Genomic DNA, 26799 nt, shown 5'->3' on the forward strand with positions numbered 1-26799 from the left:
ATTGCAGCCAATCTCGATACCGTGACATGGTGCAATTTTGCTGAGCGTCGCGTAGCGGTGAGCACAATCACCCCACCACCCTCACCTCCTCGTAGCCTCTCGCCGCCACCGGCGTCTCTACAGCCGAGGGGCGATTGTTGCCACGTGAACCCAGAAGACGACTTCACAGGGAGACGTCTGGGGAGTTGTTCAATTGAACTGCAACCCCGGGGGGCCTGTGGAGGTGGTGAGGTCACGCGGTACGAGAAAGAGAGGAAGGTGATTGAATATGACGGGAAGGTGTCTTGGGACGCGTACCAGGCACAGTACGATGTGGTTGCAGCTCGTCATAGTTTGTCACAAGAAGAGAAAGCCTTTCAGCTGGTGAGTGTGCTGAAAGGGCAGGCGTTGAAAGTACTGGAGCACTTAACCCCCGCTCAACTGCGATGTTACGACAGTGTGGCTGGGGCTCTCCGGCGTCGTTTCGGCAGGAGGCGGCAACCGGAGGTGTTCCGGGCTCAACTGAAGACGAGGAGGCGAGGGAAGGACGAGGCCCTTCCCTTACTAGCGCAGGATGTGGAAGCGTTAGCGAGGGGCGCTTACCCCATGGCCACGGAGGACACCGTGGACATGTTGGCCAAGGACTGCTTCGTGGACGCTCTTCACGATAGGCAGTTACAGATCCACGTGAAGCAGGCTGCGCCCAAGAACGTGAGAGAGGCTTTGGCAAGGGCAGCGGAGTTTGAAGCCTTTCTCATGAGCGTCAGCCCTGCTGCTCCCCCTCCCAGCGACGCGTGGAAGCGTCGTCCGAGCCGTGCTTGGGCCAGGCGTGCGCAGGCAAGTAGCAAACCATCTCAACCTGGTGGGAAGGTGAGCTCCAAGCCTTTCAAAGGATCGTGCTTCAACTGTGGTCAGGTAGGTCACAAAAAGCACGACTGCAAGTGGAGGGCACGGTCGCTGGAGGACGGAATGCGACCGGTGTTCGAGCCCTGCTGCTGGAATTGTGGAATACGAGGACACAGTTCCCCTGAGTGCCGCCAGCCCAAGGGGGTGACGCCGTCGGCGGGAAACTTGAAGCAGCTGGGGGCAGGGGCACCTTCCCAGCAGAGCACTCGGGCGCCCCAAGCCAACTAAGGTGTCGTCAGGTGGCGGCGTCCCACGCCATCAAGGTGACAGGGAGTATCAATGGACGCCAAGTGGAGATGGTAGTGGATACGGGGGCAGAGAGGACCTTCGTGCGAGAGGGAGTCCTACCAGAACGTGGTGTGAAGGGCGTGGGTCAGCAACTGTGCGGTGTTACAGGAGACTGTGTACCGGTGAAGGGACCGGTGTGGGTGAATCTGGCTGTAGGCAGGGTGACTGAACGCCTGCCTATACTTGTGGCGGAGATGGAAGATGAATGCCTGTTGGGGTTGGATTTCCTTAATCGCGTGGGGGCGTGTGTTGATCTCCAGGAGGGTAGGATGTCAGTGAGAGGCTATGAAGTGCCTTTGAATCCTAATGGAGAGCTCGCCACGAAGTATGAGGTAAGGGAACCCAGAAGGCAGAGATCTCCGGCCGTCAAGTCACCCAGCCAAGGTAAAGCACGGAAAGGAAGAGTGGCTCGCACCTATGCTACTACGACCTTGCACCGCCCCGCATCCACCAATATCGCCACCGCTAACAGCAAGATGGAGTCACCGAAGGAGGAGAAGAAACAAAAGGACCTACCAGAGGGCCTGCCTGAGTATTTGGAAGACTTGGCGGAGAGGAGTATCACGCAGCTGACGGCTGAGCAGGCGAGTAGAGTGAAGGCATTACTCGCACAGTACCGTGACGTGTTCAGCAGTGGAGACATGGACTTGGGTCGCACGTCATTGGTTCAGCACAGCATCTATACCAGAGATAGTCCTCCCATCAAGCAGGCGCCTCGTCGGGTACCACCAGCAAAGAGAGAAGAAGTGGAGAAGCTTGTCCGAGAGTTGGCAGCAACGGGAGTGATTGAGCGGTCAGACAGCCCGTGGTGCTCGCCGGTAGTCCTAGTGACGAAGAAGGACGGAAGCCGTAGGTTCTGCGTAGATTACCGGGCGCTGAACGCCGTCACTGTCCCTGATGCTTATCCTCTCCCCCGCATCGACGAGACGTTAGACGCTCTCAGTGGGGTCCAGTGGTTCTCCACGCTGGACTTGAAGTCAGGCTATCATCAAGTCGAGATGGCGCCTGAGGATAAAAAGAAGACTGCCTTCTCGATTGGGCAAGGCCTGTGGCACTGGAACGTGATGTCCTTTGGCCTCATGAACGCCCCTGGAGTCTTTGAGCGTCTTATGGAACGTGTACTCGACGGTATGCAATGGAAGGCGGCAGTCGTCTACCTAGACGACGTGCTGGTGTTTGGAAACAGCTTCGAGGAGGAGCTGGCTAGGCTCACAGAAGTGTTCAGCCGAATGAGGAAGGCTGGCCTGAAGCTGAATCCAAAGAAGTGCACTCTATTCAAGTCAGAAGTGCCGTTTTTGGGACATGTCGTCGGAAGGGAAGGTGTGAGGACGGACTCACTCAAGGTCACCGCTGTGGAAGGATGGCCAGTCCCTCAGAATGTCTCGGAGCTGCGCAGTTTCCTGGGCTTGTGCACGTACTACCGGAGGTTTGTGGCAGGGTTCGCCACTATCGCCGCCCCACTGCACCATCTGACGAGGAAGGGAGCAGCTTTTGTGTGGAGCGAGGAGTGCCAGCAAGCTTTCGTGGCACTGAAGCGAGCGTTGGTGGAAGCGCCAGTGCTTCCCTACCCACAAATGGGCTTGCCGTACATTGTGGACACGGACGCGAGCCAAGAGGGTGTGGGAGCCGTGCTGTCACAGCTTCGTGATGGAAAGGAGTATGTGGTGAGTTACTACAGTGCTAAGTTTAACAAGGCGGAAAGGAACTACTGCGTCACACGGAAGGAGTTGGCAGCGGTGATGAAAGCACTCGCTCACTTCCATCACTACCTGTATGGTACGCGCTTCAACATTCGAACGGATCATGCCGCCTTGAGATGGTTGAAGACGATGAAGGAACCGGAAGGACAGCTGGCCAGGTGGATTGGAAAACTGGAGCAGTACAACTATGAGATCGAGCACCGACCTGGCCGGGTGCATAACAACGCCGACAGCTTAAGTCGCCGTCCCTGCCCACCCGAGTGTGTGCATTGCTCACGACGGGAGCCTGAAGTGGCTTTGCGGAAAGTAACCGTCGCTCACAGCACCACCGAGGCAGACGAGAAGTGCAAGAGAGACAGTGACAGTGGTAGTAGTAGTTGTGATGATGGTGATCATAGTCTTGGTGTTGAAAGTGAATGTGAAAGTGATAGTGACACTGAAAGTGACGAAGGTGTAACACATGAAGACTCTGAGAAAGAAAGTGAAGATGGAGTAGAGAGAGACCAGAGACCTGGTCGACTTCCCAGAAATAGGAAGCTACCAGCGTGGTTAACGGACTATGTGATTGACATTTGATGTTATTTGATATTTGGATATGTCATTGTATGTGATTAAGTGTTCTTAGTATATGTAATGTTTTCGTAATGAAGAAGTGGTTTTATTTCTTTTTGATACAGAATGTTTGTTTAAGTTCTTTTGTAAGTTTGTAGGTGAAAGCTGACGGGTCGTCAAGCTTTGTAGAGGGGGATAATGTGGCGAAATTGCATGTATGAATGTTGCATAGTGTGCCTGGATGGTTGGTATGCGTGTAAGTGATGCGTGATGTCGGAGAGTCGAACCATAAGCAAGGGGCTATGTAGCGAGGGTATGCATGGGGGGACGCCAGGGGGGGGGGGGTCCCGGCGTCGCTCGCCATACCTCGCATAGAGTAAGCCTAGCATTGGTGTTGAAAACACGTGTAAAATCCTCATGTTCGCTAAGCAGAATAAACAAGAGAAGACTGAACTCCTGCATTTCCCTGATCCGGACAATGGTAAGCGTGAACTTGTCTTTAACTCGTGATTCCATGATCACGGCCCATGTGCAATAGAAAAAGGTGAGTTTAATGTACATGCGAGTACGTAACAATATGTATATGTTTATGTTAAACTGATTCGTGGGATTTTGATATATGGTTACAAAATATAATTTTTCAAATCTCCAAACAACAAATTATCTTTCCGTCATATGCTGTTGAATATGTCCTTAGAGACGTCTAGATGTCTGCAACGGAAGTCATATTGTCGTTATTCAAATGGAGGTTGGAGGTACTAGTACATATGCTACTGTGTTTGCGAATTTTGATAAACATTATATCATCTTGATACTTGGTATCTTAATAATTACTTTTTTCGATTAATTTGTAATATTAGGTTCTTTAAGGAAGAAGGAATCAAATGAAGACATTGTATTTAATGTAGATACTTTGCAGTACACGGAATGCGCCAAAAAGGGTGAGTTTGGACAAGAAATACTTCCATTTTGGTGGAAATATGTTGTTGTCAGAAATATAATCTATGTGTAACAACTGCTTACACTCTAAGAAATGGCTGTAAAATATACGGTACATTACTGAGAAAATATTCAGTATGACTGTATTACTGAGGAAGTTCAGTATATTACTGAGAAAATGCGTTTTAATTTTTCTTTTAATTTTAGCATTATAAAATATAAGGTACATTACTTAGAAAATATTCAGTATGACTGTATTATTGAGGAAGTTCAGTAACTTACCGAGAAAATGCGTTATCTCAATAATGCACTGACAACGTGCGGAGCATTGCATTCTGGGTTACAGCGACCATCTTGCAGCCCAACAAAGGAGATCGGAACATTGAGGGAAATTTGGTAAAACTTATTTCCTGTAAGTATATTTGTTTTTCTTAGCAGCTGGCACATTATTCTCTTTTAGTAATATCTCATTTGATGCCAATTGATTGTTTATCTCTAAATTCGACCTTAACTGCAAATTTTTTAATCTTTCTGGTTGCCACAAATTTTCGAAAGTAACTACTATGACTGGATTTTACAGTGCAGATAAATAGTTTAGGCAAATATTTCACTAAACTGTAGCAATGTACAATTGTAATCAGTGTACATACTCTGCATCAAACATGAAGCAATATGTCAGTCACTATTTGTGACTATAAGTATCACAGAAATACACCAAACTATCGATTTCCGTGTGGAATCTGTAAATGTGTGCAAAGTTTTTCAAGCTATTCTGGTTTCAAGACACACGTGTATCGTGAGCATAAGTACAGGTCTACTTGTAGTTCATTATATGACAAAACTGCATCCAAAAGTGTACTTCTGAAGTGTACTCAACCCCATTGTCAACAGAAATGTAGGAACTTGAGATTTTATTTGCCATTTGAAAAAACATCGGACAATTTATGGACACCTTACCTTACGTTACCTTTACCTTACGTTGATACTGGACGCAGGTTGCTAGACCTATATGTCCAGATCGGTGACCTTCGATTGGCCAGATGCAGAAATGACATCTTGGTCATCCTCCGGTAGGTCTTCGCCGGGTGTGCCAGTAAATGCAATAGGTTTTTTTTTCATAGTCATATTTTATTGCCTGTCTCTCCCAGTGCTTATCAAGTTTCGTTTCAAATTCTCTTATAGTTTTTGCCTTTATGACACTATTAGGGAGGCTGTTCCAAGCATCCGCTACCCTCACTTGGAAAGCACCTTGTCGCAGTCTAGTCCGGCTCCTTGGTTTGAAGATCTTTAAGATGTTGCCCCGAGTTGGTCCTTTTCTCAATTGGAAATTTATGTTAACAGCAGGGTCATAGTGCTGATTTAAAATTTTGTAGACCTCCACCATATCTCCACGTAATCTTCGATATACTAAAGTTGGTAGGTCCAGCTTCCTTAGTCTTTCCTCATAATTAAGGTTTTGTAGGTGTGGCACCATCTTGGAGGCTCTACGTTGAACATTTTCTATTGTCCTAATATCTTTTTTCTTATAAGGTGACCAGACGGACTGAGCATATTCCAAGTGAGGTCGAACAATTGCCTTAAAAAGAGTGCGAAATGTTGGTATATCAAGGTATACAAAAGATCGCCTAATCATTCCCATGATCTGGTTGGCTTTGTTCACTTTTTCCTGTATGTGGTCACCAAAGGATAAACTCTCATCGGTAAGCAAGCCTAGGTCTTTCTCCTTGACACTTCTCTGAACCACTGTTTCATTTTCCTCACCACGTAGCATATAATATACTGTGTCTTTTGTTTGCCTACGCCCTCCACTTACTTTCATGTGTTTGCACTTCTGGGGGTGGAATGGCATTAACCATGTTCTTGACCATTCTTGCAGGGAGTCCAAGTCTTCTTGTAATTTATGTCTGTCTTCTTCATTTTTAATTTCTCGGAAAATTTTAGTGTCATCTGCGAATAAGAACAGGTCCGACTGTACACAGCTAGGTAAATCATTGATATATATGACAAAAAGCACTGGTCCAAGTATACTGCCTTGTAGTGATGTGCCAGAACCAAAATTTTTACCGATACCGATATTTTTTTTAGCATTTTACCGATACCGATACCGATACAGGAATTTAATGGGTTACCGATACCTATATTTTGCGCATTGCTCACAATGCCTTGTACTTTATTGTGCACTTTTTCATAAAGCTCTGGGATAGTTGTGTTAGAGATGTATTTCCTGCTTGGGATCTTATAGTTTGGTTTTAAGTGATTAAGGAGCCTAGCAAATCCCAGATCTTCTACAATAGATATAGGTTGACAATCTATTGTGATCATTTCAGCAATATATTTGTGTACCTTTTTTGCTGGAGCACTGTTGATGTCCCAAATCTTTTTGTACTGGAGAGTAGCTTCAAGAGTTGGCTGTTGAGATACCTGTTTTGCACTTGAACAGCCTGTTTGACTTTGACTAGAAGTTGAAGTTGAAATTTTTAGCTTTTTGGTAGGTGGAACATTTAAGAATGAGGCAAGTGTTGGGTTTGATTCAGCTGCTTTTTTCTGCTCCAATTCGGCATTTCCAAACTCATCAGGATGTTTATGTTGAAGATGCTTTCTAATATTTGTTGTTGTTTGGGTTTGCCTGTTTATTCCTCCTCTCCTTAATATTGTATTACAGAAATTACAGGATACTTTTGAAGAATCATCTTTGCATACTGTCACTAGATTCCATATAACACTTTGCTTTGACTTAGGCATTATTGCTAATTCTGGCAATTCTAATTGTAATTTAATAAATTTATCACAATATTGACTATCTGAAAAATGCAAGTTCAAATATTAAATATAAATAAATAATTACAATAAATAAATATTAAGAATGAGATCGAAAAGGGTAATAGGATAATAGCCATCAGCTAGCTCTCTTCTCTTCTTACATAAGACGCAAATGATTCCACAACCACATGGCATGAAAGACACCCTTTACTTTATATATTTATATAATTATTTATTTGTTTCATGAATGAAAGTAATTTAACTTAAATTTTCTCTCAAGGTATCGGTATCGGTATTTATTTTTCAATACCGATACCGATATACCGATACCTTCTATTTTACCGATACCGATATATACAGATACCGATAGCTTGAAAATAAACCGATATTTACCGATACCGATACCGAAGCTTCGGTACATCACTACTGCCTTGGGGAATGCCACTGTGTACTCTTTGATATTTTGAGAATGTTCCATTGATTTGGACTCTTTGCCTCCTCTCCAGCAAAAATGAGGTGATCCATCTGAGGACATTACCGCCCACACCATATCCGGCAAGCTTTCTTAGAAGTCTTTGATGAGGGACTTTATCAAATGCTTTTTGAAAATCTAAGAATATTGCATCAGTTTCTCCTCCATCGTCAATGACTCTGGTCCATTTGTCAATAACATGTAGCAGCTGAAGAACAGTTGACCTACCTATTAGAAATCCAAACTGACTGTCTGAAAACAAATCATTACGTGTCATGTGTTCCATAATGTGGTCCCTTATAATGGATTCAAGAACTTTGCAAGTAATACATGTGAGGCTCACAGGGCGATAGTTGTTGACCTCAGATTTATCTCCTCCTTTGTGTATTGCACTCACATTAGCTGATTTCCAGTCTTCTGGTAGCTTCCCCTCTCTAATAGGTGTTTCAAATAACTCTGTCAGTACTGGAGTAATGTTGTCCCTGAGTTCCTTTAGGATCCTGGCATTTATATTATCAGGGCCGGGTGATTTATCCACTTTTAGCTTTCCAAGTTTTTTCCATACATCTTCCTCTTTCACTTGACAGTCATTCAGTGGTTCATCAAAGTTACGAACTGGTATATGTGGCAATTCACCATCTGGTTCCTGGGTAAATACCTTTGAGAAAAAGGCTGATAATACCTCGGCCTTCTCCTCATCCGTTATGGCAATTTTTCCATCCCCGGCTTTTAGGTCTGTAACTCTAGTCACTGTTTTAAGTTTACTTTTGATGAAACTCCAGAATTTCTTGGATTTCTCTTTAACTTGACGTACTATGTCTTTTTCCTCTTTTTTTCTGAAGTTTTCTGGTCAGACACCGTACTTTGTTCCTCCATTTCTTATATTCCTGCAACTTGTCACTGTTTTTGGTTTCCATGTACCGAGACCAACTTCTGTTTTTCTTCTTAATGGCCATTTTGGTGCCCTCGTCCAATTTAATAAGTCTGTGTCTATCTCTGGCTAAATTACTATCATAGGTTCTACTAGGAACATATATGCTTTCCACCTCTTTTAATTTGTTCTTCACAGTAGACCATTTGTCCTCAAGTCCATCAATTTTTAGTACCTTCTCTGTCCATTTCTGGGGAAAATCTTTTCTCATTGCTTCATAATCACCTTTATCATAGAAGAAGACCTGTCTTTTTGTTGGAATTCTCCGTATGTAACAATTGTAGTCGAATTTCAGTAAGCTATGGTCACTCTTGCCCAGGGGTGATAAGGTTGTAACTGAATTTATCATATCCTCCTCATTAGTCAAGACTAAGTCCAAAAGACTGGGGTTGTCTTGTTACTTCCTTAACATGCTGGAACATATAAGTATCTCTCAAAGTTTCCAAAAATAGGTATTCTTCACTATTTATACCATTCTGGGTTGTCCATCTTTGCCAGCTAATTTCAGGGAAATTAAAGTCCCCAGTGATGAGTACATGGGATGTGTTCATTTCTATTGCCTCCTTGATAAGTTTTCTTAGATTACTATTATTTTCTTCTTCACTGTTAGGACTTCTGTATATACAACCTACTAGTATTTCATCCTTTCCCTGTAATTGTATTTTAATCCACACAGATTCCTGATAATTGGTTATTAGTTTAATTTCTCGTGCATGCATATATTTTTTTGACAGATTACTATACCTCTTCCTAATTCATCCATAATGTTAGTAAACATTTTGTATCCATCTATTTGTAATTCACTTGATACCAAGTCATATCGACAGTTTTTTGGTTTTACTTCATTAATAAGTATAATATCAGGTCCATTATGTACATGTAATATTCTAGTTCTTAGTTCAGTCATTTTATTTGCCAAGGTGTCAGCGTTTGTGTACCAGCAGATTAATGATTCCGCTGTATTTTTACCACTTTTCTTTTCCCAAGTGGACCCCTCACCCGGTAAATGAACTTTCCCGACTGATCATTTGCTTCCCTTCTCTTTGCTTCCTCAGTCAACTCTTTCTGCTTCTCTCTTTGGGCCTTGGTCATGTCACAATGGATTTTGACATCTCTATATTTCTCACGTCCTCTGAGATTGACTATTCTCTTTAGTACCATATTCTTCAAGCTCTCTGAATCAAAGCCCACCAGTAAGGGTCTTGGTCTTGTGGAATTTTCATTCATAGTGCCCAATCTAAACATTTTATTTATCACAAGAGCATTGCTATCAAGCTCCATGGCTCCAACAAACAACTCTTTAAGAAAATCTGCATCCTCTTTATTTCTCATCCTTCTCTCCTCTGCTGCACTCTCTGGTACCCCTTGTATCACTATATTGTTTTTCCTTGCTTCTTCATCCCTCAATTCTTCAAGTCTTGCAATCTTATTTTCTAGTCTTCCCATGTCACCCAAAGGTGCAGTAACTATTCCTTCCTTCCCATTCACACCATTATTCTTAAGTAGCTTGCACTCTTCTTCTATTTCTACTGTCTTTTTCTCTGTTGCTTCTAATCTGTTCTTGACTCCCTCAAATTGTTCTACCATATTTTCATTCAGCACTCTTAAGAGCTTCCAGTTTACTTATTACTTCCTCACCTTTGCTCTGTTCTGAGACCACAATTTGACCAACCTGTTCCATTTTCTCTTCCAGTTTCTCTTGTTTGCTTATTATTGTCTTCATGGTGTTGTAGATCTTAACACAACCATGTTTGCAATGCTGACAGTTCCATAGGATTTGATTTCCCACTTTTTGCATATACTCATAAACTTCATTTGGCATATTCTCACAAGCTCTGTGGAACCATATTTCACAGATATCACAACAAATAGCTTCATCATCGTCTGAAACTTTCAACTCACACTTCCCGCATTTGTAATTTGAAGTGTTATCTTCCATCTTGTGTGCCACAGTTTGTTTACCTTTGACTCCACCTGTATTCTCATAATTTTTTTCTTTCCTGATTTCGACATTATGCTGATACAATGTATCGATAGCTGAGTTTATGATCAGTATCACTTATCAGATCTTACTATTTACTGTAGAAAAAGGTTGCTTTTGCAGAGCTCACTTGGCACACCCACCTCCGAGATGTTTGCGGAAAACATACAACGGCCAACCATACAACTTGATATCTGGCTCATGTGTTCCTAGTGATAAATGTTGTGATGTGAACGATGGTGTACTTCATTTCCTTCGGAATTGCGTAGTTTTGTATATGTTAATTGTTAAAGTAATGCACTTTGGCCTACCTCTCCTCCCAAACGATCTGGGGGGGAAAATGTGGGAAACCGGGGTTTTTGGGTGGGGGGAACATATCCTTTTAAAAACTCAGAAAACATTTGGTGTGACCTCATCTTTTACATCACATCTAACTAGGAAACATAGATATTGGACTCACACATTATTGCAAGATAGCTGTTTCCAAATTAGCACAGAGGAAACTGATTTCTCTGTTAATGAAATCTTAGAAATGGAAATTGATGAAAATTATGTTTCACTGAATAATGATACAGATGATGATGATTTGCTCTCGGATGAGATGAAGGAAGAGCTACTTTTGAGGGAATTAGCATTATTTTACTTGAATTTAGAAGCAAAATTTATTATACCTGCTAAAACAGTACAAAAAATTGTAGATGAAGTCAGATGCATACAACAGATAAGAGAATAAACATATACAAAAAAAATTATGTGAAAAATTGATTGAGGCAGGTGTAGAAAATGACAAAATTCAAGGAATTCTTGAGACAGTGGAGCAGGGATTTTTCAGAGTAGTATGAATGGTCCTTAAGATCAGAACAAACTAGGAAAACATATTATGAGAACAAATTTCCTTCTTTGCATCTAAGACCAATATATCTTGGACATGATGATGAAAACAGTGCAAGATATGCTCAATACATCCCAATTAAAGAGAGTATAAAATTGATGTATGATAGTTATCCTGCTTTCATAAATTTACATAATGTCCCAGAAGCTCGTACTGCAGAAAATGAGATGCCTGAGATACTCAGAGATGTTAAAGATGGGACAGTATTTAGATCTTTATTTCAGCAGGAATCATTCCAAATTATTTTGTACCAAGATGCCTTTGAAGTGGTGAATCCTCTGGGATCAGCCAGGAAGAAGCATTAAGTTGTAGGTGTCTATTTTACCTTGGCTAATATTGATTCACATTTACGGTCATCCATTGACCATATGCAACTGGTTATGCTATTCGCCGAGTCGGATCTGCAGTTTGGGCAAGATAAAGTGTTTTCAAGACTAGTGAAAGATCTGCAGTCACTGGAAACTACAGGCATAGAAGTGAAAACTGTTGAAGGTGAAAAGAATATTCAAGGCACTGTTTGTGCAATTGTTGGAGATAATCTTGGATCTCATGGAATTGGTGGATTTGTGGAGAGTTTTAGACACCAATACATTTGCAGATTTTGCACACTTGACTTGGACTCCTTCAGAGAGACACCTTACAAACTTGGGACTAGGAGATCTGTAGAGAGTTACACCAGGGATATTAAATACATTGATGAACATGCTAACCTTGCTTCTCATCATGGTATTAAATTTGATTCAGTTTTTAACCAGTTGACACATTTTCATGTTGCAAATCCAGGACTGCCACCTTGCTTGGGGCATGATCTCTTTGAAGGTGTAGTGTCATATGACATGCCACTCATCAAAATTATCCTTATTTTGGTGAAAGAAATGACTTTTTGTTGTGCAAACCTATCAGTTCATTTGTGTGCCAACCTCTGGCTTGCTAATATGTCATGGATCCTCACAGTCTGTAAAGAGTACAAAATGTGTAAATTTGAGTCATATTCTGAGTTATGCACCCCATAACATCTACAAGCTTGGACAGGATTGGGGAATTTCATTAAAATACACTGTTCCTACATAAATATATGTACACAAGCAGATTTATGTGCAATCCAAATACAAGCCAGCCTAAAAAAATTTGTTTAGATTAACATGTCTTGAAAAAATTATGTAGGTAGGTAAGAAAAAAAAATTAAGCATGGAATCTAAGCACTTTTGTTGAACTTGCATACCTTTCAGACAAGTGTATAAGTATTGATTAGTGTGTGTGTGAGACCTCTTCCCCCATCTCACTGAAAGTGAAAAAGCGAACTATTCTATTTTTCAAATATAAAAAAGCTGATTTTCTCTTTACATACTTGTCAGAATTTTCTTCATTTAATAAACTTATCATGTGCCAGTTGTGCTAAGCTTATCAAATATACCTCTTCCAAACAGTTTTGAATTGATTTTTTTTTATACATCTCATATCTTGCATTTGGTGGTGTGTAGCTGTTTCTGGACTACATACTGTCATTTTCCAGTGGCTGTATCATTTTTAAACATGGATGAAGTGAAAGACCTAGTCTTGTCTGGGCTGGTGAAACTTAAGCTTGAACACAAGCTAGAAGAAGTGATGAAGTGCCTGGAGGATGTTGGAGTGGATAGAGATGATGAGTTGAGGCTTATAAAGGACATCGACCTTCATGCAGCACTGAAGCCTATAATGGCCAGAGCCCTCATGGAGACATGGACAGCCCAGGGTAAGTCAAGTGGTATGTTTGTGTCTGTAGGAGATTTAACTTGGGTTGACAAGCAAAAAAAAAAAAAAAAAAAGAAAGTCCTTACCCCTAAAATGGGTTCACAGGCATCCATCATTATCTAAACATGAAAACATCAAGACAGAATGAAGCCAGTAAAATATATTTTCTGTAAGTAGCAGTAAACAAAGTGAGTACACTTCCTGGCCTTTTTAAAATAGAAATCTGTACTTAGAATGTGTATTGGAAATTGAAATACCTTTAAGAGCATTTTGGGAAAATTGAGAAATCAAATGAATGCTATGAATGGGCAGGCCCGATTTAGAGTTGGCCATGATAAGTGGGTGGGGATGTGGTCCTGATCAGGGCCATCCACATTGGGCAGAACCTGGTCAGTTTAATTAAATTCATTTGTTATATTTTACAGTGGATGATAACCCTCAAGTTGTCAGTGAGGCAAGCAGTCCCCTACGACTGATACCTCACACCCCCTTGAGGTCCATAGTTCCTGACAGCCAGTCACCATCCCCAAGTGCTCACTGTGCAACATGGCCCTCAACTGTTGAGCTGACATTTGAAGACAAAGACAGGCCAAAGGGGGTCAGGAAGGCAGTTCATAGAGTGCTGAAGCATGGTGGAACTGCAGAGCTGTCTCCCAGAGATAGGAGGGCCATTGTCAGACATGTGGTGGCCAAAGTACTGCAGGTGCACCCAAAGCCTTATCGGTGCCACATGGAGGTGATTGCTAAAAAAGTGATTGACATCTTCCCATGCCTCAAAGATGTGCAAGTGGCTGGCACCAGTATTGGCAGAGGATATGATTCTGTTCTCAACCAGCTGGTTGCTAGAGCGGAGACTGAGAGGCGTGGGCAGTACAAAATAAAGATAATTGCTGAAGATTCTGACAGTGAAGAAGCTGCAGTAATAAAAAAAAATCAAGTTATGGACCAACAAATAAATTACCTGACCCCCCTGAGGAACAATCTGGTCCTGAGTTTGAGTATTACCATCAGAGGGTAATGATTATGAAGGGCTGCAGCACATTCGAGCTGAGGGACAAATGGCCAGCTCTGTTTACAGCAGAAGCTTTGGATGGTCACTTTCAACAACTGATGGGCTTCAGTTGTCAAAGCAGAATGCTGGAGGCTTTTGGGGAGAAGCAGCAACTTATTGTTGACTCTTTTGAAGAAGAAAGCAGAGTAAAATCCAAACTTGCAAAGAAACTGAGGGGCAGACTAAGATGTGCAAAAAAAGCGTGTGAAGAAGTGGGAAATCAGTTGCCCTACCAGGTGGCAACAATCACCCTCATCATGGCATAATTTCAAGAGGCAAAAGAATCCCTTTTTCGAGTTGCAGAGGTAGGATTTATACTGTACTTGTTAAGCAACTACAGAATTAAAAGATATTAAAAAAAAAAAAAAAAAAAAAAGGTTTATAAAAGCTGCAACATAACATAAAAACTTTAAATAATATTAGAATTATTCAGTATCCAGGACATTTTAGGCAATATATTAAGTTGAGAATTTATTGGTGATGTACACATGACTTGGAAAAAAGATTGATGTTGAAATTATATGAATAATTAATTGCTGTATTTCTTTTCTAGAAACCATATGATGTGAACAGACTGACAGAGGAAGCAGACTTCCCAAAAACGCCATGTTTGATTGCAGTTGGTAAGTATATGTGGATTCATAAAATATTCTAATATGGAAATTACTTGCTCCAACACTATTCCATGGCCTCTTTATTTTAATCAGGAAACTTCTGTTTGTCCAACCATGATTTCCTTTTTTGAATTCCTACTTATCCTGAACAAGTAAAGAGCTGTTAATGTTGAGCCCTGGCAAATGAAAGTGTTTAGAAGCCTTGAAATTGTTAATGTGTTTCTATTGCAGTGATATTTGCCTCACACAATAGTCACCTTTCTCTAGGTCTTCAAGTGTCAAGTCATTAAATGTGTTTATATATTTTTTGAAGGAACCCTTGCCTTTACAATGGATCAAATTTCTACTTGGCGTCAGATGGAGTGATCGTCATGAGGGACATTCCATGCTTCATCCAGGCCTTTGCTCTCATGTTTGAGCTATTTTTCATCATGGATGTAAAATACCCATCAAATGCTGGGTTTACTTTGGAGTTTGTTCAGAGGTACTTGTTCAAGTGGATCAGTAAAGCTAGATTCAATCAAGATAGTTGCTGAAATACATGTATTTCATTTACAATCCAAAATAGCACTCCATGACTGAAGTAACTTTAAATGTTAAATTGAATTTTCCATGCAGGTTCTTCATGAAGATCGACCCAAATTCTGGGACCAAAATCCACAAAGGACCCCAAAAAAAAGAAGGTGGCTCCTGTTAGCCCAAAGGTGCTGTCTCTCTTTAATCTGTTGAAACATCACCAGCCAGATCAGCCGGAGCATGTGAGAATGTTGTGATTCTCTAACTTTGATGGGAAAAAGTGTTGTTTATATATACATATAGTTTTCTTTGCATAATTATTTATTTGTAAATTGCTTTATAAATCAGTATTTTGATCATTTCAACAGTCAGCAAGGTTATGAATAAATTCTTGTATTGGCTTCAGTAGGATAATGGTAATGGGTCTCAAGCACAATACCTACAATGCTCTTTTTGTGTTATGTAGGTTTATTTTCGTACTGCCCGTAGGTTTATACACCTTGTACATAGTTTTTATTTATCCATTTTAAAACTTTTTTACACTGTATGTATATATATATATGGGCCATGTGTGCCTGAAATAAAAGTATTATTATTTTGTACTAAAAATTAGAGTACCCGTTAAAAAAAGTATGTTAAATTTTCTTTCGAATAAACATATATTCATTTGTTAGTCATAATACTTCAAGTGCTTAGAGTTCTGTATGTTCCCATTGCCAGACAGCCAGTTTAGTTTCTTTTTCTTTTTTTGTTAATGCTTGTAAGAGATTATATCACTTGAAGACTACCGGTACATTTAATTAGGTAGCATTCTTCACATTGACATATAGGCCTCATATAGGCATATTTTCCAAGAAAATATTATCCTTGTGACAAGTATTCATTGAATCTTGAATAAAACTGGATCTGTAATTTTATTTCACAAAGTGTTCAGTTTTTTGTCATAAAAAGTACTGTTTGGGTATTATGAAAGGATTTCTTTTAAATTTGTTTATACTTAGTACATTGCATCATTTATTCTCTTAAGGATTTGATCTTAGTAGTTATTTAGTTAAATGTTGTGATTCTTTAACTTTGATGGGAAAAAAGTGTTATATGTACATATATTTTTCTTTGCACAATTATTTATTCCTAAATTGCTTTATACATCAGTATTTTTATCATTTTAATAGTCAAGGTTATGAATAAATTCTTGTATTGGCTTCAGTAGAATAATGGTAATGGGTCTCAAGCACAATACCTACAATGCTCTTTTTGTGTTATGTAAGTTTATTTTTGTACTATAAGCTAGGCTACCAGTTTAAAAAGTATGTTAAATTTTCTTTGGAATGAACATATTTTCATTTGTTAGTGTTAATACTTCAAGTGCAGAGAGTCCTGTATGTTCCCATTGCCAGCTAGCCAGTTAATTTTTTTTTTTTTTTTTTTTTTTAATGTTTGTAAGAGATTATATCACCTGAAGGCATTTCATTAGGAAGCATTCCTCACACATATATGCCACATATAGGCATATTCCCCCCCCAATTTTTTTTTTTTTATAATATCCTTGTGGAAAATATGGGATTATACTGTAAAAAAAAATTGGTGTGACTAAAAAAAAATTTCGGTGTGACCGTAATTTTTTACAGTAGAAAGATGGAAGCCCCAGCTGGCAGTATAGTACCGTAAAATTACTGAAAGTTTCTTAGTGTTATCATACAATTGTGTTCATGCATAGATGACAAAAAGGAAAAGAAAAACAAATGTTTAGATTCTCTCATTGGGAAACGTCATTAATCCCACAATGCACCGCGCTCCATTGCTGTCATTATTTTCGTGACGTCGATAGAAAACACTATTTTTGTATATATAAAGTTTCCTGGTCATCTCCATCGAGTTTTTGGTCTTCAAAATACAGAATTGCGCTGAATGGCCTACCGGCTCCGGCGCTTGGTCTTCGAGCCAAAAAATTTCATAAATCAAATCAAATCAAAATACAGAAACATTTCTTCGCCAAAAGTCAAGGAAAAGGTTGCCTACGCGCGATGACCATGCACAAGGACCGAAAAATCTTCCCGCGCTCCGATGCCGACGTTATGACGTCATGTTGCATCAAATTCCATCTTATTTTCAATATTTTTATCCATCTTTCCACGTGTTTAAAATTTTCTCAATGTTTCGTTCAACACAATTGTCAAAATTCATCGTCTTTCCTATATTTTCAAAACGTTTCTCTACGTGTATTTAAGGATTTTCTCAATGTTTCGCTCAGAACACAATTGTCAAAATTCATCGTCTATATTCTTTTTTACAGATTTTTCTCTGCACGGCTTTCTCAGAAAATTTCGTTCCCTGATACCATAACACCTTGAATTCCCTTTCACGTCTTAAGCTATGCAATAACGCCGTCAATTTCTACCTTCACACTAGGCAAAAATACCGTCGATTTCCTACACAAGGCAAAAATAGCGTCGATTTCCATCTATAGGCAAAAATACCGTAGATTTCCTTCACACTGCAAAACTTTCGTAGATTTCCATCTACACACTAGGAAAAAATACCGTTGATTTCCATGTACACACTAGGCACAACTGCCGTCGATTTTCATCACGACAAAATACCGTCGATTACGATCTTCACACTAAGCAAAAATGCCATCGATTTTTATCTTCACACTAGGCCAAATATCGTCGATTACTATCTTCACTGCAAAAATGCCGTCGATTTTCATCTTCACACTAGGCAAACTACCGTCGATTTCCATATCCACACTAGTCAAATATACCGTTGATTTCTATGTTCACAGCAAAACTGCCGTCGATTTCCATCTTCACACAAGGCAAAATTACCGTCGATTTTTATCTTCACTAGGCAAAAATGCCGTCGATTTCCATCTTCACATTAGGCAAAATGCCGTCGATTTCCATCTTCACATTAGGCAAAATGCCGTGTATTTCCATCTTCACATTCAATCTACCGTCGATTTCCATATCCACACTAGTGAAATATACCGTTGATTTACATGATCACAGTAAAATTGCCGTCGATTTCCATCTTCACACTAGGCAAAATTACCGTCGATTTTTATCTTTACACTAGGCAAAAATGCCGTCGATTTCCATCTTCACACTAGGCAAAATGCCGTCGATTTTGGTTTTCTATGTCGACGTCTTGCTTCATATTTATTTTTTGTTTTATTCGCCATGACCATACACAAGGACCGAAAAATCTTCCCGCGCTCTGATGCCGACGTTATGACGTCACGTCGGATATATTTTCTATATTTTTAAAACATCTTTCCACGTGTTTAAACAATTTCTCATAATGTCTCGTTCAACACAGTTGTCAAAATTCATCGTTCTATCTTTTTAAAATGCTTCTCTCTACATGTATTTAAAGATTTTCTCGGAATGTTTCGCTCAGTTTAATAACGCAATTGTCAAAATTCATCGTCTTCTCAATTTTTTTTTCTCTACACGGGTTTCTTAGAATGTTTCGTGTGAAGATGGAAATCGACGGCAGTTTTGCTCAGTGTGAACATGGAAATCAACGGTATTTTTGCCTAGTGTGAAGATTGAAATCGACGGCAGTTTTGCTCAGTGTGAACATGGAAATCAACGATATTTTTGCCTGGTGTGAAGATGGAAATCGATGGCCTTTTTGGTTAGTGTGATGGTAATCGACGGTTTTTTTGCCTAGTGTGAAGATGGAAATCGACGGCAGTTTTGCCCTGTGCGGAGGAAATCGACGGTATTTTTGATAGTGTGAAGATGGAAATCAACGGTGTTTTTTGCCTAGTTTAAGACATGAAAGGTAAAGATGTCATGGTATCAGGGAACGAAATTTTTAGGTCAGCATTGTGGACTTGCGTAAGACTGAACGAAACATTCTGAGAAAGCCGTGTAGAGATTTTTTTTTTTAAGAAGAAAAGACTGAATTTTGACAATTGTGTTCATTAAAACTGAGCGAAACATCACGAGAAACTATTTAAATACATGCAGAGAGAAAAGTTTTAAAAATATAGAAGAGACGATGAGTTTTGACAATTGTGTTGAACGAAACATTGAGAATTGTTTTAAACACGTGGAATGAAAGATGTTTTACAAAATTTGAAAATATGTGCGACGTGACGTCATAACGTCGGCATCAGAGCGCGGGAAGATTTTTCGGTCCTTGGGTATGGTCATCGCGAATAAAACAAAATATGAAACAAGACGTCGACATAGAAAACCAAAGTCAACGGCATTATGCCTTGTGTGAAGAAGGAAATTGACGGCATTTTTGTCTAGTGTGAAGATAAAAATCGATGGTCATTTTGCCTAGTGTGAAGATGGAAGTCGAAGGCAGTTTTGCTCAGTGTGAACACTGAAATCAACGGTATTTTTGCTTGGTGTGAAGATGAAAATCGACGGTATTTTTGCCCAGTATGAAGATCAAAATCGACGGTAATTTTGCTGAATGTGAAGATGGAAATCAACGGTATTTTTGCCTGGTGTGATGATGAAAATCGACGGTATTTTTGCCTAGTGTGAAGACGGAAATCGATGATCTTTTTGCTTAGAGTGATAATGGTAATCGACGGTATTTTTGCCTAGTGTGAAGATGGAAATCGACGGTATTTTTGCCTAGTGTGAAGATATAAGACTGAACGAAACATTCTGAGAAAGCCGTGTAGAGATTTTTTTTTAAGAAGAAAAGACGATGAATTTTGACAATTGTGTTCATTAAAACTGAGCGAAACATCACGAGAAACTATTTAAATACATGCAGAGAGAAAAGTTTTAAAAATATAGAAGAGACGATGAGTTTTGACAATTGTGTTGAACGAAACATTGAGAATTTTTTTAAACACGTGGAATGAAAGATGTTTTAAAAAATTTGAAAATATGTGCGACGTGACGTCATAACGTCGGCATCAGAGCGCGGGAAGATTTTTCGGTCCTTGTGTATGGTCATCGCGAATAAAACAAAATATAAATATGAAACAAGACGTCGACATAGAAAACCAAAGTCGACGGCATTATGCCTAGTGTGAAGAAGGAAATTGACGGCATTTTTGTCTAGTGTGAAGATAAAAATCGATGGTCATTTTGCCTAGTGTGAAGATGGAAGTCGAAGGCAGTTTTGCTCAGTGTGAACACTGAAATCAACGGTATTTTTGCTTGGTGTGAAGATGAAAATCGACGGTATTTTTGCCCAGTATGAAGATCAAAATCGACGGTAATTTTGCTCAATGTGAACATGGAAATCAACGGTATTTTTGCCTGGTGTGATGAAAATCGACGGTATTTTTGCCTAGTGTGAAGATGGAAATCGACGGTATTTTTGCCTAGTGTGAAAATATAAGACTGAACGAAACATTCTGAGAAAGCCGTGTAGAGATTTTTTTAAGAAGAAAAGACGATGAATTTTGACAATTGTGTTCATTAAAACTGAGCGAAACATCACGAGAAACTATTTAAATACATGCAGAGAGAAAAGTTTTAAAAATATAGAAGAGACGATGAGTTTTGACAATTGTGTTGAACGAAACATTGAGAATTTTTTTAAACACGTGGAAAGAAAGATGTTTTACAAAATTTGAAAATATGTGCGACGTGACGTCATAACGTCGGCATCAGAGCGCGGGAAGATTTTTCGGTCCTTGTGTATGGTCATCGCGAATAAAACAAAATATAAATATGAAACAAGACGTCGACATAGAAAACCAAAGTCGACGGCATTATGCCTAGTGTGAAGAAGGAAATTGACGGCATTTTTGTCTAGTGTGAAGATAAAAATCGATGGTCATTTTGCCTAGTGTGAAGATGGAAGTCGAAGGCAGTTTTGCTCAGTGTGAACACTGAAATCAACGGTATTTTTGCTTGGTGTGAAGATGAAAATCGACGGTATTTTTGCCCAGTATGAAGATCAAAATCGACGGTAATTTTGCTCAATGTGAACATGGAAATCAACGGTATTTTTGCCTGGTGTGATGAAAATCGACGGTATTTTTGCCTAGTGTGAAGACGGAAATCGATGATCTTTTTGCTTAGAGTGATAATGGTAATCGGTATTTTTGCCTAGTGTGAAGATGGAAATCGACGGTATTTTTGCCTAGTGTGAAGATATAAGACTGAACGAAACATTCTGAGAAAGCCGTGTAGAGATTTTTTTTAAGAAGAAAAGACGATGAATTTTGACAATTGTGTTCATTAAAACTGAGCGAAACATCACGAGAAACTATTTAAATACATGCAGAGAGAAAAGTTTTAAAAATATAGAAGAGACGATGAGTTTTGACAATTGTGTTGAACGAAACATTGAGAATTTTTTTAAACACGTGGAATGAAAGATGTTTTAAAAAATTTGAAAATATGTGCGACGTGACGTCATAACGTCGGCATCAGAGCGCGGGAAGATTTTTCGGTCCTTGTGTATGGTCATCGCGAATAAAACAAAATATAAATATGAAACAAGACGTCGACATAGAAAACCAAAGTCGACGGCATTATGCCTAGTGTGAAGAAGGAAATTGACGGCATTTTTGTCTAGTGTGAAGATAAAAATCGATGGTCATTTTGCCTAGTGTGAAGATGGAAGTCGAAGGCAGTTTTGCTCAGTGTGAACACTGAAATCAACGGTATTTTTGCTTGGTGTGAAGATGAAAATCGACGGTATTTTTGCCCAGTATGAAGATCAAAATCGACGGTAATTTTGCTCAATGTGAAGATGGAAATCAACGGTATTTTTGCCTGGTGTGATGATGAAAATCGACGGTATTTTTGCCTAGTGTGAAGACGGAAATCGATGATCTTTTTGCTTAGAGTGATAATGGTAATCGACGGTATTTTTGCCTAGTGTGAAGATGGAAATCGACGGTATTTTTGCCTAGTGTGAAGATATAAGACTGAACGAAACATTCTGAGAAAGCCGTGTAGAGATTATTTTTTTTTAAGAAGAAAAGACGATGAATTTTGACAATTGTGTTCATTAAAACAGCGAAACATCACGAGAAACTATTTAAATACATGCAGAGAGAAAAGTTTTAAAAATATAGAAGAGACGATGAGTTTTGACAATTGTGTTGAACGAAACATTGAGAATTTTTTTAAATACGTGGAAAGAAAGATGTTTTACAAAATTTGAAAATATGTGCGACGTGACGTCATAACGTCGGCATCAGAGCGCGGGAAGATTTTTCGGTCCTTGTGTATGGTCATCGCGAATAAAACAAAATATAAATATGAAACAAGACGTCGACATAGAAAACCAAAGTCGACGGCATTATGCCTAGTGTGAAGAAGGAAATTGACGGCATTTTTGTCTAGTGTGAAGATAAAAATCGATGGTCATTTTGCCTAGTGTGAAGATGGAAGTCGAAGGCAGTTTTGCTCAGTGTGAACACTGAAATCAACGGTATTTTTGCTTGGTGTGAAGATGAAAATCGACGGTATTTTTGCCCAGTATGAAGATCAAAATCGACGGTAATTTTGCTGAATGTGAACATGGAAATCAACGGTATTTTTGCCTGGTGTGATGATGAAAATGGACGGTATTTTTGCCTAGTGTGAAGATGGAAATCGATGATCTTTTTGCTTAGATAATGATAATCGACGGTATTTTTGCCTAGTGTGAAGATGGAAATCGACGGTGTTTTTGCGTAGTGTGAAGATCAAAATCGATGGTCATTTTGACTAGTGTGAAGATGGAAGTCGAAGGCAGTTTTGCTCAGTGTGAACACTGAAATCAACGGTATTTTTGCCTAGTGTGAAAATGAAAATCGACGGTATTTTTGCCTAGTGTGATAATGGTAATCGACGGTATTTTTGCCTTGTGTGAAGATGGAAATCGACGGTATTTTTGCCTAGTGTGAAGATGGAAATCGACGGTGTTTTTGCCTAGTGTGAAGATAAAAATCGATGGTCATTTTGACTAGTGTGAAGATGGAAGTCGAAGGCAGTTTTGCTCAGTGTGAACACGGAAATCAACGGTATTTTTGCCCAGTATGAAGATCAAAATCGACGGTAATTTTGCTCAGTGTGAACATGGTAATCAACGGTATTTTTGCCTGAAGATGAAAATCGACGGTATTTTTGCCTAGTGTGAAGATGGAAATCGATGATCTTTTTGCTTAGTGTGATAACTGTAATCGACGGTATTTTTGCCCAGTATGAAGATCAAAATCGACGGTAATTTTGCTGTGTGAACATGGAAATCAACGGTATTTTTGCCTGGTGTGAAGATGAAAATCGACGGTATTTTTCCTAGTGTGAAGATGGAAATCGATGATCTTTTTTTTTAGTTGCATCTATACATGACATCAATCGGTAACAGCCTCCATCCAATATGGACAAACAAGTTTTGCAAATGTTACATTTATGGGGGTACATGAAGAATTGTCACCCCAGTATGCCAAATATCAACAGTGGAATAAAAATTTCGTTAGGTTAGGGATAGGTTAGGTTAGGTTGAATGAGGGTTATGCTTATTGTTATCAACTTTATAACTGAAGATTCGTAAACCCAGGATGGCCCACATGAAGACTTGTCACCCTGTCGAAGACTGGGGTGACAATTCTTCATGTGATCCCATTTTTCTTTATATTATCCACTGCAGACATGTTTTGTTTTATTGCAGAGATTATAGCGCGAAGGATTTGATCAACTTTACCAACAACCCTGGCGTGGTGGTGTACCTAAAACCTCGGAGGCATCGATCACTTTGCATCAAAGCAGAGTACTGTAAGTTTGACTTTGGCAACAGGTAGTAGCCTCTTTTGCATTGGAGCTTAAACTCAGGAATCCTGTAAAGCATGAGGGCCCCACACCTGTATCAGTGTGGCAAACCTAAGACCCTCATACTCCTGGTACAGTAACAGCTCTCCCCCTAATCCCTTGTCACAAAAACAGTTACCTGCATTATTGAAAAAAGTCACTTTCTTCCCTTTGAATTCAAGAGCTGGAGTTCTTCTTAGCTTAATAAAATTTACTGGTGTTAGCCCAAATTAAAGATTTCATATCTAATGACATTCGCAGAGAATTCGCTTCTAAAAGCCTGCCCGCACACCAATGTTCCCTCTTAATTCTTTGCTGTGAGTGAGCACAACAATTTGTTTGTGTGCAAATTTTGCCTTCTTTGCAAAGTATGTGTGTACTTATGTGGGTCACCATACTGACTGCAGAACACAATACAAAGGATCTCAAGACATGTGATTCTATGAAATTGACAAATTCTCAAAATCACCTTCCTTTTGTTTTAAATTGTTATGAAATCATACAATTAATTTCTTCAATTAGAACATTTCAATTTCATCTTGAAAACATTGTATGCACACATTTTTTTCCCTTTGTGTACCATTTTTAAAACATATGTGCATGCGCACAGCTTAGAGAGAACCTTGCTCCCCTGCACCCCACATGCCCTGAAGCATAGTAATTGAGCAAACCAAGAAATCAATTTACAATTTGATTATGACTGAGACGTATTTTTAAAGGAAATGTATCTAGAATATACAATATTGACAATTTGTTTATTAATTTATTATTATTATTATTTTCTACCCATGGCATATTACTAATTAGATCTATGGTTTCAGTAAATGGAGGAGAAGAGTATCCATAAACACTTATGATGACCTGAATGGGGAGGAGCTGGTTGCAAAGTGGGTCGAGTACATGCACGCGTGGGCGATCAGGGTACTCAGTGGAGCGTCTCCGCAAATATCAACACACAGACTTCCTGTCAATACAGGGACCCTGGACACCATGGACGCATCGACACCTAGTGTTCAACACAGTCACTTTCCCAGCCGTAAGTACTTGAATAGTAATAATACACAGATACATACACCAAGGGCTTTTTCCTCCTTACAAGGGAGGTAGCCAAAGTAGTAATAACAGGTGTATATCAAGTGGGAGTGTTTTTAGTTTCTGGTGAAGTGGTGGTGCAGGTAATGGTTAAAGGTAGTTCTTGAGAACATGTTTTGATTGCCAGATGATGATGATAATTGTCATGTGCAAGTAATTACTTGTTTGGAAATGTTGGCCATGGTGGACTTGGAAGATTTGTACAGAATAATTTCAGACACTCATGCAGGGTTTGTGCAAGATACATTCTTGTCTAACTTCAGTGCAAACTCCATTCAAATGAAAGCCTCTACTATGGAGTGTACTTGGGAGCCTCTTATGTATAAAATACCAATGTGTTTCCTTGGATAAGATCCTGTAAAGTGTAACAGTATTAACGGGATTAACAGTTAGCATACGATGATGCTGGTGTACATGAGGATACTGGTGTCAGGATCTTGATTATATTTATTTTGTAGCTGTAACTGAGTGACCCCATGTATTCTGTAGACAGACTTGATCTTGTTTTCTGTGGTTATCCACATTCAGGGTAGAAGAGAACAAGTATTACAGCCATAACTTTATATCTTATAATGAGTGTATTGTGATGCATCATCGTATATCAGTCAGGCAGCTGTGCATGAGTATTCGACTTGTGTTGAAGAGGCTAATAGTGCAATCTGTCAATGTGTTCCTGGTTCTCTCTTTGGAAGCTAGTCATGTTCACTGGTTCATCCCAGAAGTCACTCAAAGGTTCTTGTCTGATAGTATTGGTACTAAAAATAGTCATTATTGCATGGTAGATGTAGTGTTGAAAGAGGTGATTTTTTTTTTTTTGTACAGAGCCATATAGTTTGTATTTTTATTGCTAAAACTTGCATAGTTGTTTCTGTTCATATGTAAATATACTATGATTTGTCCCAATCTTGTCATATTTGAACTGTTTCATCCATTCCCCATTTGTTTTAAGATTTCATTTGTTATGACAAAACTCTTGAACAAAATTCTTAAAAAAAAAAATTATTTGCAGCTCCTCCAGAAGTTACAGGAACAACTCAGCTGATTGAACTGTGTGAGCAGCTGAAGGAGGAGGAGGACACCAGTGGATAAATCAATTCATCAGTTGTTTTACAACTTTGTAATATACTGTATGTAGCATCTTCAATAAAGTGTTTCTTTTACTCCAAGTATTCTTAGTTTTACAGAACTGTACGGGCTTGAAACATGCAACATAAGAGAGGAGGAGTTTGTATTTACCTAGTTGTATTTTACAGGACAAGAGCTATGCTTGCAGTGACCTGTTTTTGTATTTCCCTGCATCCAGTTTATTCTTAAAGTCATGTATATTTTTGGCACTCACTGTTTCTCCGATTAGTTTGTTCCAGACATCAGTCACTCTATGTGGGAAGCTATTCTTTTTTAGGTCTCTTCTGTAACTGTCCTTTAGCTTCTTTTCGTGTCCTCGTTTCTTTTCTGTTCCACTTTAACAAGTCGTCTCTATCGAGAATTTCCATCCCTTTCATAATTCTGTGTTTGAGATGAGGTGGCTGAGAAGTATAATAGGGGTTACTAGGCTGGATAGAATGAAAAACAAGGAGATGAGGAGAGTGGGGGTGGAAAAGGAGTTGGGAGATGGGGTCAGTAACAATTAACAAGTACATTATGCATTGTTAAAGTTTTT

At 39.5% G+C, this 26799-nt stretch overlaps 2 protein-coding genes across 3 annotated transcripts in view; both read left to right on the top strand.

Annotated features, from left to right (window-relative positions):
- The window catches only part of LOC143029051 (uncharacterized), a 422642-nt gene that overhangs the window by 302326 nt on the left and 93517 nt on the right, over positions 1-26799 (top strand). The gene's annotated exons all lie outside the window — the stretch shown is intronic.
- On the top strand, positions 4691-26299 carry LOC143029046 (uncharacterized). The gene is made up of 9 exons (XM_076191386.1): positions 4691-4776; positions 12914-13132; positions 13557-14487; positions 14736-14805; positions 15110-15280; positions 15415-15500; positions 23911-24014; positions 24869-25083; positions 26149-26299. Exons 2-3 carry the CDS (start codon positions 12934-12936, stop codon positions 14147-14149), a joined length of 792 nt encoding a protein of 263 aa, XP_076047501.1. The 5' UTR covers positions 4691-4776; positions 12914-12933; the 3' UTR covers positions 14150-14487; positions 14736-14805; positions 15110-15280; positions 15415-15500; positions 23911-24014; positions 24869-25083; positions 26149-26299.

This window comes from Oratosquilla oratoria, chromosome 10, assembly GCF_046742065.1.
Source record: "Oratosquilla oratoria isolate Oo_2021 chromosome 10, ASM4674206v1, whole genome shotgun sequence".
NCBI lineage: Eukaryota > Metazoa > Arthropoda > Malacostraca > Stomatopoda > Squillidae > Oratosquilla > Oratosquilla oratoria.

What these genes read in the sequence shown, in the direction of transcription:
- LOC143029046 (XM_076191386.1), top strand. Translation starts at nt 12,934, where the DNA reads ATGGATGAAGTGAAAGACCTAGTCTTGTCTGGGCTGGTGAAACTTAAG. An exon ending in GGAGACATGGACAGCCCAGG is followed by an intron (nt 13,133 to 13,556) that starts GTAAGTCAAGTG and finishes TATATTTTACAG; the next exon opens with TGGATGATAACCCTCAAGTT.